At 41.7% G+C, this 13,220-nt stretch overlaps 1 protein-coding gene across 4 annotated transcripts; it reads left to right on the top strand.

Annotated features, from left to right (window-relative positions):
* Positions 1–2,632: 2,632 nt before the first annotated feature.
* Positions 2,633–12,943, top strand: HENMT1 (HEN methyltransferase 1). 4 transcript variants are annotated; one of them, XM_067041135.1, is made up of 8 exons: positions 2,633–2,823; positions 3,424–3,492; positions 4,981–5,109; positions 7,058–7,170; positions 8,890–9,024; positions 10,947–11,126; positions 11,707–11,881; positions 12,382–12,792. In XM_067041135.1, the coding sequence occupies exons 2-8, from the start codon at positions 3,472–3,474 to the stop codon at positions 12,790–12,792; spliced, it is 1,164 nt and encodes a 387-aa protein (XP_066897236.1). In that variant the 5' UTR covers positions 2,633–2,823; positions 3,424–3,471. The 4 variants fall into 4 exon arrangements, with proteins under 4 accessions (XP_066897236.1, XP_066897217.1, XP_066897232.1 ...); XM_067041116.1 differs by having other exon boundaries at positions 2,736–2,823; positions 3,402–3,492; positions 12,382–12,943; XM_067041131.1 differs by lacking the exon at positions 4,981–5,109 and having other exon boundaries at positions 2,736–2,823; positions 3,402–3,492.
* The last annotated feature ends 277 nt before the right edge of the window (positions 12,944–13,220 follow it).

The following is a 13,220-nucleotide window of genomic DNA, read 5'->3' as shown; positions in this document are numbered from 1 at the left end:
CAGAGTGAGGAGAGGCAGTGGCAATCTGATAGATTTTCCTGTTATCTCTGGTTGATGTCATAAGGTGTTCCAGTGAACTTTCTGAGTGGCTCACAGAGCAAAAAGCACAAAGTTTGTCTGGACATGAGCTGTTGAGGTGATTTCTCTGAAATTTTTATCAAGTCATCCAGCTTCAGCTTTCAGAGCTTTGAGAAAAGGGCAGTTTTTGTTCTTAGTGATTCCAAGTCAGAAGTGTGGGAGAAATGTGGAAATGTTAGCTTGGTGACTCAAATATTAGAGAAAACTAGAAGAATTCAGGATCCAGTCCAATTTGTAGGTAGATGACAAAACTTCAAAGCCAATGAACAGGACTGGAATCCAGTATCCACAAAAGTGCCCTACTGAAAATTATTTTTCAGGGAAGGCTTTTATAGGGAAGACACCAAAGCAAAGCAAGGAAATTACTTGATTGGCTATAGCTTGTTGACAAAGAAATGCAGAAGGTTGCAAATACGAAAAGAGTTTATTTGGGGTCTTAGGAATTGCAACGCAGGAGACACAGATTTGGGAGTTCCCTGGTGGCCTAGTGGTTCCGATTCCTGGCTTTCACTGCCGCAGCCTGGGTTCAATCCCTTGTCGGCGAACTGAAATCCCCTAAGCAGCGTGGCCAAAAAAAAAAAAAAAAAAAAAAAAAAGAAAGAAAAACACAGATTTGGGTAAAACACAGTGTTTTGCGGGAAGAGAGAGACAACCACGAAGTTGTTAAAGTCGTCTGGCAAGAATTATGATTGACTGGACACAAGAAAGGGAATATTTGTCCTTAAGGGATACTCTTTCAGGAGTTATTTTAGGGTAAGGGTCCAATAAATATCTTGAGTTTCTGGAACATTGGGCAGATGTTCTGGTGGTCTGTGTTAAGACAATAAATGGTCTAAGTTCATATTCCACCCAGGCTGAGATGTGCATTAGTCGTACTTCTTCAATGGCCTCCAGGCTCCATTTCAGACAGCTCTCTCAGCAAAATCCACACCATTAAAAAAAAAATCTATTTATTTATTTTTGGCTGTGTTGGGTCTTCATTTCTGTCTGAGGGCTTTCTCTAGTTGCGGTGATGGGGGCCACTCTTCATCATGGTGTGCGGGCCTCTCACTATCGTGGCCTCCCTTGTTGCGGAGCACAGGCTCCAGACGCGCAAGCTCAGTAGTTGTGGCTCAGGGGCCCAGTTGCTTTGCGGCATGTGCAATCTTCCCAGACCAGGGCTCGAACCCGTGTCCCCTGCATTGGCAGGCACATTTTCAACCACTGCGCCACCAGGGAAGCCCTACCCACACCATTTTGTTTTTTCTTTCACAAGCTTAAGCTGGTGCCTTATTTGGGAAAGTCTGCTTGCTTATGATTGGTTGCCCTTAGGTTTCCATTTCTTAACACTGAGGCATTTGCACACTTTGGTTTTGGTTTGCTTATACAGGCTTTTCAGGGCATAAGAACCACCTCGTCTAATGGCCTCCTTATTTAACTAATTTAAAAATACAAAGTGGAATTAACTTACTAACGTTTGAAGGTCCTGTTTATATATTCTGTAATAAGGAATATGCTCCTTCATGGAAGGCTATTGGTTAAAACTTTTGTTTCCTAGGGCCAACAGGAACCTCTCAAACATTGAAGCTTCCCGTAAATTACAAACTTTTTCCTATGAGACTAGATACCTCAACATACCAAAAATAAAAACTTTGCAATATATCTTTGTGATACCCCAAAGGGGTCAGCATTGTGCTTTGCATGTAGTAGGGATTAAGTGTTTGAAAATATATTATTTCTGAATGTATTATTTATGGTATGTTAACGGCTTATTAATTCATTAGTAAAACCAGATTGATTCTTTTAAAATAGGACTAAACCCTCTCCCCCAACCCCCCCACAAAAAAAGACAGCTTCGCTTCTCCTCTCCTCATTAAAACTCTTCCCTCACATACAACAAAGAAAGAACTTATTTATGAAGTGTTAATCTGAATCTCTGCAAGGGACCGGGGACCTGATACAGTAACTCTTCTAAGAGATCAGTTACTTGCGTGCCCAGCATGCGGTCGTGCGGGTTGAAAGGTTCGAAGGTTTTTCTGAGTTCAGACGTTATTGGCCCAACTTCAGGCAGACCAGGGTCCGCTTAAGGCCCTTGTGTATTGTTCTGGGGATGGGAGCGTTGGCTGATTCGGACACGAGCCGCTATGCGGCTCGCGCTCAGCCTGGCCGCTCCTCTTGCCACCTTCCATTGACCGGGACCATTTTCAGCTCTTTGCCGCACACGGGGAGAGCCACGAATCCAACAGCCGCCAGAGCTGGAGGTCCTGCTCGCGACCGCGCACACGCCGAGCGAGGCGCCGCCTCGATCCAACAGTCGCGGCTCCTGGGCGGCTGGGGCGGGTCACAGCCGCTCGCGAGTAGGGACGTGGCAGTGGCAGGGACCGTGGTCCCACCGCCAAGGTGAGGATGAAGACGTAGAAATGGCTTTGGGGCATGAGATAAGCCACAGCGGTCGTTAAGAAACACAAAACCGACGTCTTGGAGCCGGGAGCCTAGAGGAATAGGGCAGGTCCCCGGACTGGGCACTGGACGCCTCGGGCGGAGGAGTAGGATGCACCCGGGCCGAGCCGGCGGCGCAGGCGCGGAGAGCGCAGGTGTGGCGGCGGGCGGGTAACGTCACGTGGCGAGGCAGCGCGTGCGCAGGTGTCAAGGGCGGGGCCCGGAGCTAAATGCGGCCGCCGCTCTTCGGGACCCGCTCTTCTCTGCAGTATCTGCTGGTCGCCGCCGCGCTTTGCTTGTGCATTTGGAGGTACTTCTTACTCAAAGGTAATAGTGGCATCGACCCATGCTCTATAAATGCCTTAACGCTGGCTCGCTTGAGGAGGGTTTCGGAGTTAGATTTAGAGAATAACTCAAAAGTTAGATTGACATGTCAACTTTTTAGACTGAGTTGTAGTTGATAGAGGTGTGTAACAGAGAACTAAAACTTAAATTCAAGGCCAGTAGTGAATTGGATATATGCTGGAGCATCTTCAGTTTATCACTTGCTTAGGACACGTTTCTCTTTAAATTTCATTTCGACCATGTGTGGAAGATTAGTTGAAAGCAATTTGAGTGAGGTTGAGGGCTTTAATGAAATAGTCACAACTGATAGAATTGCTCAGTTTGTATCAAACTAATAGTAAAAGGAAAGAATGGGTGTTATTGCATGTGTTTGGCGTGGCGGAAAGTTACTTAGGCTTCCTGAGCCTCTCTGATATTGTCTGAAACAGAACTTCCTGGATAAATTCTGTGGATTAAATGTAAAGAGAAAGAAGAAAGCTCGCTGTCTTCCTTCTCAATGATCTAGGCAGCTATTCAGTCCAGGCTTCTCTTCTGCAAAAACTGATATATTGTATTTACAGCCTAGTCGTTGCTGATTCCTAGGGATTGAAGGAGACATATGTATTTTTGTCTCAACGAAACTTGAAAACAATGGCAGAAAACAACATAGAGGTAAGGCTTCCCTTCGTGACCTGCTGTATGACTCGGAAGAGTCATCCCTGCGATGTACTGTGAGGTACGGTCCTCCCTTCGTATCCCTGGGGTATTGGTTCTAGGATGCCTCGTGCACACCCAAACTCGTGGATGTTCAAGTCCTTATTACAATATAAAATGGTTATATTACACATGATTATTGAATACTTGAGATGTGGTGTCAACAGCTGAGGAACAGAACTTCACTTGAGTTTAAAATTAGTTTTAAAAAATTTCATTATTGGAAAACATTTAGTAAGTTTGGAATAACTTGGGTATGTGAATCTTTTTAAATGTACCTTTTTTTTGGAAATTCAAATACAGATCAAGCATTTCTGATTTTATCTTGAAATATTTCAGCTATATTGGTTAATATAATTACACCTTCTTAAAAATATTAAAAATAGGCTATGAGAAGGTTGCATATTTGCATATTTCTATTGGACAGCAATGCCCTAGTGCCTTTTGGACTGTATTCCTTCATAAGACTAGTATTTAGGAATAGCAGTAACAGCAGTTATGGGTTAATCATGACATTATTTTCTACTGGGGTCATGTCAAGGAAATTTTGACATTTGTAAAAGGCTCCGAATAAGACTATTAAAAAGGAAAACTGCTTAGGACTGTTGCAATAAGAGCATTGCAGTAGGGGAGAGGGGTGGGGCCCAAATCCATGCAATAGATGGGGGTGGGGGGGAGGATTTATAGCGTATGAGCAGAGTGAGGGAATCAGTGGGTGGAAAAGAGAGGAGAAACCCATCAAGGGTATGGGGTTCTTGCTAAACCTACTTGATAGGCTTCTGAAGGTGGGCCAGCTTGATCATACATCAAGGGCAGGGGACGAGGTGTTCGATCAGATACAGATTGAGCAGATATCAAGTGTGGGTGACTTAGCAGGATTCCTGCTAAAACTGGGCCAGCCCAGCCAAAGATAGGACAGGGTCCAGGTAGGTGTAGTCAAAAGAGGGCCCATGATTCACTTGCTGTACAGCAGACACTAACACAACATTGTAAAGCAACTATACTCCAATAAAAATTAATTTTAAAAAAAGGGCTCAGTCTGACTTTAGTTTGGTTAAGGAGAGTCTTTGTCAGTTATAAACAGCTTCTAGCCTCCTGCCGACCTGGACCCCAGGCTTTGGCAGTTCACTCCACTAAAAGTCCCATGTGGCTAGGAGACTTACAATTGTTTTATTAAGTGCGTTCATAAGTAATTTTCTCTTCAGCCGACTCTAGGCTATAGGGAGAATTAAAGCCAGATAATCACTTAAAAGACATGAGAGGAGGCTTAAATGAAATGAAGCGTGGAGGAAGCACAGTGCCACCTGATCTTAGGACTTGAGATGATTCAAGGGCCTATGTGTTCTATGAAGTGGTTGGGGGACATAAAACGTTCTTATTTAATTCCCGAAGTCATTCATGATTAGAACACTTCCCCCCCCTTTTATTTTGTTTGTAAACTTTCAGTGCAGTAGTGTGGTTGATGGTAATGTTGAAGAAGTCCCCAACAAGAAGATAATTAAGTTTAATCCTCCATTATACAAACAGCGTTACCAATTCGTTAAAAATTTAGTGGAGCAACATCAACCCAAGAAGGTAGGTATTTCTCTTTCCAAACATTTGTTAATAATGCCTTATATAATGCTTTGTCAAATAAAAAGATCTTAGTAAGGACTTAGCAAGTAAGCAGAGACTATACAAAAAGACTTTTGCAGGAAGGGAAAGGGTTGCATAGGGAGAGCATCTGGCTTAATGGGCAAAAAAGATTTTTCTTTTATAGAGAGGAGAATGAGCTGAAGTGGGATAAAAGGGTGGTATGATTGGATAGTGGAATGTGTGAACCCTGAAACCAGCCTATTTTCTGGGAGGGATCCTTAGCTAAATACAGTCCAATGTTCAGGGGCCTGGAGGGAGGAGAATTTTGGGACAAGTAGTCAAGGTAATCATTCAAGGCAAAGAATGGGAACACTAGGCAGCATCTGTCAGTGTGGGGGAATATGGTACCTTCTGAAAGCCCTTTCTGGAAATACAAAACATAGGTGGTTACCTTTAACCTGTTTACCAGGCACACAGAGCTCCGGTAAAATTCAACATTGACAGTTTCAGATGTGAATAAAATCTTGACGTTTTACCATTGGATGTGATCTTTATGTGTTCCACATTTCTAGAGCATTTAGTCCAAACATCAGGCAGAATAGTCTTGTGGACATGGGTACTGTGGTTCTTTTTTTTTTTTTTTTTTGCGGTACGCGGGCCTCTCACTGCTGTGGCCTCTCCCGTTGTGGAGCACAGGCTCCGGGACACGCAGGCTCAGCGGCCATGGCTCACGGGCCCAGCCGCTCCGCGGCATGTGGGATCTTCCCGGACCGGGGCACGAACCCGTGTCCCCTGTATCGGCAGGTGGACTCTCAACCACTGCGCCACCAGGGAAGCCCTGTGGTTCGTTTTAATTAGGTAATAATGGTGGGGGATAGGCAAGGAGCCCTTGGCATTTATTCGCTTTCCCTTTGTAGCAAAGGTTCATGATCAGTGCTGGCACTGGATTTTGTCTGGGTAACACCTCCCTTCTGTGTCAGTGTTTGGATTTCATAGGACCAAGGGAGCTGGCTAGGCCCAGTGAATATCTGAAGTCTATAGGGTCAGTTACAGGCTAAAGGATGATAGACTTCTTAAGGAAAATGGTGCTTTCTTTCATGAGTTTTGTAAAGTTAAACTCTACAAACTTCTTTTTGCTATGTAGTTTGTAGGTAGTGATGGAGCTCATGTATCCTTGGTATAGTTTCAGCTCAATTCCTGCTTGGAAGAAAATTGGGTATACTGTTTAAAAATTAGTACAGTTCATTGCTTCCTGTGATTTGCCTTCTGAAACTAGATTTTCGTTTTTCAATTCTGTGTTCCCCTTCTTCCACCATCCCATAAATGTGCCTGCCTCAAAAGGAAAATTACTGAATAACCATGGGTGCAACTTAGATTGCACATCTTTTTGGGTGTGGGTACTTTTAAGTGTCTGTCATGAGTTATCTTCATTTGCCCTTTTCACCTAAAGTGGGGTTCAGAAATATATACGTAACTTACCTGTGGTTAACGAAGGCTGTTGTGTGATGAAGAAAACAGATTTAATAAAAATCTTTAAGAATGTGTGAATATATATTAAGGGGATTAGATTAACAAGATCAAGCTATATCCTGGTATGTTTGGTCAGCATCCTTTTCTAAATCTTGTTGAAGCTTCTCAGAGGCACAGATTCCTCTTAGCACACTTGCCTGTCATGTGTGCTCTCCCTGTGCCAGGCCCCTAGGATATACTTTGATACCTGAGTTAGTTTATTGTCCAAACACACTAGTAGGTCATGGGAGGTTAACAGGCCTTATTTTTTTCCCCCGGGTTTACAATGTTTCAGGTTAATTTCTTTTTTTTTTTTTCTACCAAAAATATACTGTATAATTCTTTTGATACCCACTTCTTCTGGAAAAAAAAAACATGCTTGAGCATATGTGACTTCTGGCTCTAATGTCTTTGAAATAACATTCTTTCTCATCTACAGGTTGCAGACTTGGGGTGTGGTGATGTTTGCCTCCTAGTGATATTAAAATACCAAAAGTGCATTGAAGAGCTTGTTGGAGTGGATATCAATGAAAGGAGACTTAAATGGAATGGGTAATACTAAGTTTCTAAAATAGTTATAAATTAGTCTAAAACTAGTGGCACTTTAAAAAAAATTAATTCTTATTGGAGTATAGTTGCTTTACGATGTTGTAAAACTAGTGGCACTATTAATTGTAGTTAGATGAAGTGTATTTTTTTTAATTAAAAAAAATTTTTTTTATGGCCACCCCGCTTGTGGGATCTTAGTTCTGTGACCAGGGATTGAACCTGGGCCCTCGGCAGTGAAAGCGCGGAGTCCTAACCACTGGATTGCCAGGGAATTCCCAGATAAAGTGGGTTTTTTTGGGAATTTTATTTATTTTTTTATACAGCAGGTTCTTACTATCTATTTTATACATATTAGTGTATATATGTCAATCCCCATCTCCCAATTCATCACACCAGCACCACCCCCCTGCCACTTTCCCCCACTTGGTGTCCATAACGTTTCTTCTGTACACCCAGATGAAGTGTTTTGTATACAAGTTCTTTATAACTTGTTTAAAAGGAGGCACTATGAGAGCCCCAGGCTCACCAAATAATACCTTTACAATGACAATGATTTGCCTGTATGTTGTGAATAATACCTAGAAGTTTTGCTTCTACCTATGTAGAAAGTATAGCTTCAATTCAGTAATTATAGCAATCAAAGCATTGCAAATTCAACTTCAAATGGCAAAGTCTAATGCTGAACACCAAGATAACTTATAGCAGAGGATTTAAATTGCCACAGCACCGGGGTAGAAGCCCGAGGCCTCCTTCAGTTTGAATGAGTATCACTCATATATGACTTCCACAGATTGTTTTAAAGAATGTTTTTCTTCTAAAGAACGAAAAATTGAAAATCACTGATCCAAAGTGAGGTGAGAGAACCAAAAGTATTAATAATGAGAGGAATAGCAAATATTAAAAATCTTGTTCTCATTGGCCATTTAATGCCCTATGAGATAATTCAAAAAGAGTCATGTACCACAATGTTCATTGCAGCACTATTTACAATGGCCAGGACATGGAAGCAACCTAAATGTCCATCGACAGATGAATGGATAAAAAAGATGTGGCACATATATGCAATGGATTATTACTCAAGCCACAAAAAGAAACGAAATCGAGTTATTTTGTAGTGAAGTGGATGGACCTAGAGTCTGTCATACAGAGTGAAGTAAGTCAGAAGAGAAAAACAAATACTGTATGCTAACACATACATGTGGAATCTAAAAAAAAAAAAAAATGGTACTGTTGAACCTAGTGGCAGGGCAGGAATAAAGACACAGACATAGAGAATGGACTTGAGGACACAGGGGGCTGGGGGGGGGAAGGGGAAGCTGGGGCAAAGTGAGAGTAGCATTGACATATACACACTACCAAATGTAAAATAGATAGCTAGTGGGAAGCAGCCGCATAGTACAGGGAGATCAGCTCAGGAGGGGTGCGATAGGGAGGGAGGGGATATGGGGATATATGTATACATATAGCTGATTCACTTTGTTGTACAACAGAAACTAACACAACATTGTGAAGCAATTATACTCCAATAAAGATGTATTTAAAAAATGCCCTATGAGAGAGGAAGTTACCCTATGACCTTGTGCTTAATACAGCAAGTCATGGAAATAGGCCATGTCAGACTTACCAATGTAAGCAGAAGATAATTTATCAGAGGATCAGAGTTTCTGTAGCTGGTAAGATATTCCAAGTAGATTATATATGTTCAAATTGTTCCTTCTGCAGGTCTAAGCTGTCCCCATGCGTGGGGGATCATCTGGATCCTCGAGAGCTGGATTTAGTTATTACCTTGTATCACGGCTCTGTTTTGGAGAAGGACTGTCGTTTGCTTGGATTTGATTTGGTAGCATGTATTGAATTGTAAGTATTAAACTGATTCTTACTGTATACATTCACTTGAAAAATCGGAATGAATTAGTCTTAGTAAATTTAGTGTCCTAAATATTTGTCATAATCTGAGTTATTTGTAAATAAAATTGCTTGTCAGCTGGGATTGGCTTTTTACTGGCCTTTTTCAACTTTTTGTTTGGAAATGATTTCAAGTTTATAGGTAAGATGCAAAATGTATAAAGTACTAGGAACACCCATATCCTTTATCCTGATTCACAGATTAACATTTTCTCTATTTTATCTTGTGTATATGTGCTCTCCTGCTGTCTCCCTCTCCCTCCACACATTTTTTTTTTTCTGAACCATTTAAGGTTCAGAAAATGGGTAGGTTTTACCAAAGGGTAGGTTTTACCCTTTGCCCCTAATAAATTCAGTATTAAGTAACCAATTCCTGTCTTTTTCAAAAAAAATTTTTATTTATTTATTTATTTATTTTTGGCTGTGTTGGGTCTTCGTTGCTGCACGCGGGCTTTCTCTAGTTGTGGCAAGCGGGGGCTACTCTTTGTTGCGGTGCACAGGCTTCTCATTGCAGTGGCTTCTCTCGTGGAGTACGGGCTCTAGGGGCGCAGGCTTCAGTAGTTGCGGCATGCGGGCTCACTAGTTGTGGCTCACGGGCTCTAGAGCACAGGCTCAGTAGTTGTGGCACACGAGCTTCGTTGCTCTGTGGCATGTGGGATCTTCCCGGACCAGGGATCGAACCCGTGTCCCCTGCATTGGCAGGTGGATTCTTAACCCCTGTGCCACCAGGGAAGCCCTTCCCTTTATTTTTAATAAGAATATTTTTCATTTTTGGCTTTTAATGATTAGACTCAGGCTGTGCATTCCTGGAACACAGTAGAGCACAGAAGATGTTATTTGGATCCTCGGGTTATTCCATCTGGAGGCACCAATATCCGTTTGTCCCTGGGGAGGTTAATTTTGATCTTCCCAGTCAAGGTGTGGTTGCTTAGCTGTACAATTACTACTCCCCCTCACCCCCGTCACCCTGACAACTGATAAGCAGTCTGGAGGCTGCAGACCATACACATATTTTGTCACTCATCCATATTTCCCCCCCAAATTTCCCTATATTGTGGCAAATGGTTTTTGCAATATCAGCACTTCTCTATATTTACTAGTCAATAGCCCTCCCACCTCACTTATTTATCATCAGTATGAACTCATGAATTTCTATTTTTTTTTAATGGTTTGTAACTTACTGTATTTTGTTGCTCAGATCTTCCCAAGATTGGTCAGTGGGGGTCCCTTCAAGCTGGCTCCTGTGTCCTTGTAATATGTCTGTCCTTTTTTGAGCACTTTATTTCTGGCGTAGCAAGATGTACCAGGCTGGTTGTCTACTTTTCCTTCCCAGTCTGCCATTTCTGGTTCCTTTTAATGGGAAATGGTATTCAGAAACCAAGACGTCTCTTAATGGCCTTTTTTTTTTTCTTTTCCTTAATGACCTTTTAATAGTAGTTAAGGGTCTTATTCTGGGGTCAGTTTACCTGGTATTGTGTTCAGATTTCCAGTTTTTAGTAATGTGTTCTCTAGAGCAGAGTGTTTTTCTTTTGTATTTCCTGTTGCCTGGCATGTAGTAGGCACCTAATGTTTGAAATTACTTATGAACATTAGAGCATTGGTTGAAGAGCCAAGGAGCAATGCTAAGTGTCATCCATGTGCAGCCTGGGTCTGAATTTGCTTTTTAAGGCTGAATATTCCATTGTATGTGTCACAGTTTGCTTATCCATTCATCTGTTTACAGCCACCTTTTGGCTATTGTGAATAATGCTGAACCATGTTTCTCTTATCTGCTCTGAGAGGTCCATGGTTAGAAGTTGTTTTGCTACATCAATTAGGAAATTACTTGCAAGTGAAGCTAGGTTTACTTTTATCTTTCTCACTTACCACTTTAGAATAGAACATTTTAATTCAGAAGATCTGGCGAAGTTTCCTGAAGTCGTATTTGGGTACATGTCTCCAGCTATGATTGTCATCAGCACGCCGAACTCTGATTTCAATCCCCTGTTTCCATCTGCAGTCTTCAGAGATTCAGATCACAAATTTGAGTGGAGCAGAATGCAGTTTCAGACCTGGTGAGTTCTTAAGTGTTTTTGTTTTTTTTTTGTGACTGTGCTGGAGTTTTAAACCCTATGAAGTAAATCTGATTATCTACAATTAAGTTATTTATTATTTTATTCCAATAAAATTGATTCCCAAAGTGCAACTTAGCATATAATCATTAAGAAATGATTAAGAAATCACCACATTTGGGCGTTATTTTTTCTGTCAGGTCCCACAGGCAGGTACGTGTGGAAAGGGTGTGTGGGCAGCAGGTACCTTTCCCGTGAAGGTATTCAGGAGTTATCTCCCAGGAGCGTGACAGATGGTCATGTTCTGGCATAATTGCAAACCCACATAGGAGTTGGGATTATAGCCCTTCTGGTTTCCTTGTCCATCCCTGCATACTGCTCCATATTCTTGTGGTTACTGGGAAATTGACACTGTCATTGCCTTAACGCTCTTAACAGAAATAAGCAAACCCCGTGATATGGCATTAGGTGGTGTTGTAGGAATTGCAGCTTGTTTTGTCTTGTAATTTTCACGTTCTATTCTACTGGAAATGGTTGTTTAACGATAGTTTAGGAAAATGATTTTTCTCTGTTTTGACTTTAGGGCTTCAGACGTTGCCAATCACTACGGTTACTCTGTGGAGTTTACTGGTGTGGGAGAGCCACCAGCAGGAGCTGAGGATGTTGGATGTTGTACCCAGATAGGGGTCTTCCGGAAAAAAGCAAAGGCAACTGAATCTGCTGTTTTGGAGCACCATGGCGAACATGTTTATGAAGTTGTGAGTATTCTTTGTGGCTCTGAGAGCAAGTTCATTTATTGGGATGGTGAAATGAGTCCTTACTATAGAGAAGTGTTAAATGACCTTTTTTGAGGAGAATCCCGTGCCCCACAGTGTCTCAAAGCATGTTACAGAGAATGATCTGCTATTGTCTTAGAAATACTTCCAGGCTGTCTGCTCCAGCAAACCACCCTCCCGCTTTTGTAATGTTAGGATTAGCAGTTTCTCTGTAGCTTGGTTCTGGAAATGACATGAAATTGAGCCTCCAAGCTTGTCAGAACCTTTTGGTCTTGGGAGGTATGTATGATGAAGAATATGGTGAAGAGTGTCTATGTCAATAGTTCTGGACTCCCATTATAATTGTAGCATTCACAACAGGTAGGGTTTGACATGTACATATGCTTAATCTGTACGTACAGTTAATTCTAATGTGGTAACAGGTTACTAGTGGTTTTGAAAATTTTCTTCTATTCCCAGTCTTTTGCATTTTTTATCTTCAGATTTATACAACCTCATACCCAAGTTTACAGCAAATGAATTACCGTAAACGTGTAGTGACTCATCTAGTGTACCGAGAGGTGAACAGAATGAAATTGATATGTCAAGCGAGTCTGAGACAGCACGAATTGGAACCTGAGTTCGCAGACCCTGGCAACCCAATGAGAAAATTCATCTTAGACCTTCCAGTTACAGTACTCACAGAGGCAGACAAAGCCATGGAGATGACTCCCCAACCCTATTGTATTGGAGATAAGTTTTATGTGCCCCTGGAGAGAATCATTGCTTATCCCAGGCTGGGGCACATATGTGGTAATGTAGAGAAGCTGAGAGAGTTCCTTGCTGATGTAGTAGAACTGGACTGCAGTGGTTCTGCAGTGAAGGTTGACTTGCATGATTGTGATGACTACTGAGCCTTCTTTATTTCCTGACATTCAGGGTCTTAGCAATAATTGGGCTCATTTAGAATTTAAACTCTGTGCAGCCATAATTCAGGTAACTTTTAATTTAAAAATCGCCTAACTTTTGTTTTCTTGTGTGTTGAATGTGACATTAAAGAGTTTTAAAAGAAAACTGAATTATCTAGTAGTGTTTAAAATCTTTTCCCCGGGGGTAGAGTAGCTTTAAAACCTCTTACTCTGGGCTAAATTCTAACCTGTATTAATTAGCCTAAAACACATACAAAACAGGAACGCAGGTATTTGAAAGGAACAAAACTTCATAATTAAAATATTGCCTGTGGTTTTTGAGTTTTGCTCTCTGGGAGCTTACTGGCTGGAATTGGGATGGTGGTAGCAGTAGGAGAGAGGGAAATACAGCTTCTTGTAATGGCGAAAAAAAG

Source organism: Kogia breviceps, chromosome 1, assembly GCF_026419965.1.
Source record: "Kogia breviceps isolate mKogBre1 chromosome 1, mKogBre1 haplotype 1, whole genome shotgun sequence".
NCBI lineage: Eukaryota > Metazoa > Chordata > Mammalia > Artiodactyla > Physeteridae > Kogia > Kogia breviceps.
Note: the sequence above shows the minus strand (reverse complement) of the source record. Positions and strands in the feature narration are given on the sequence as shown.

What these genes read in the sequence shown, in the direction of transcription:
- HENMT1 (XM_067041116.1), top strand. Translation starts at nt 3,472, where the DNA reads ATGGCAGAAAACAACATAGAG. An exon ending in AGCAACATCAACCCAAGAAG is followed by an intron (nt 5,110 to 7,057) that starts GTAGGTATTTCT and finishes TCTCATCTACAG; the next exon opens with GTTGCAGACTTGGGGTGTGG. An exon ending in TTGGTAGCATGTATTGAATT is followed by an intron (nt 9,025 to 10,946) that starts GTAAGTATTAAA and finishes TTACCACTTTAG; the next exon opens with AATAGAACATTTTAATTCAG.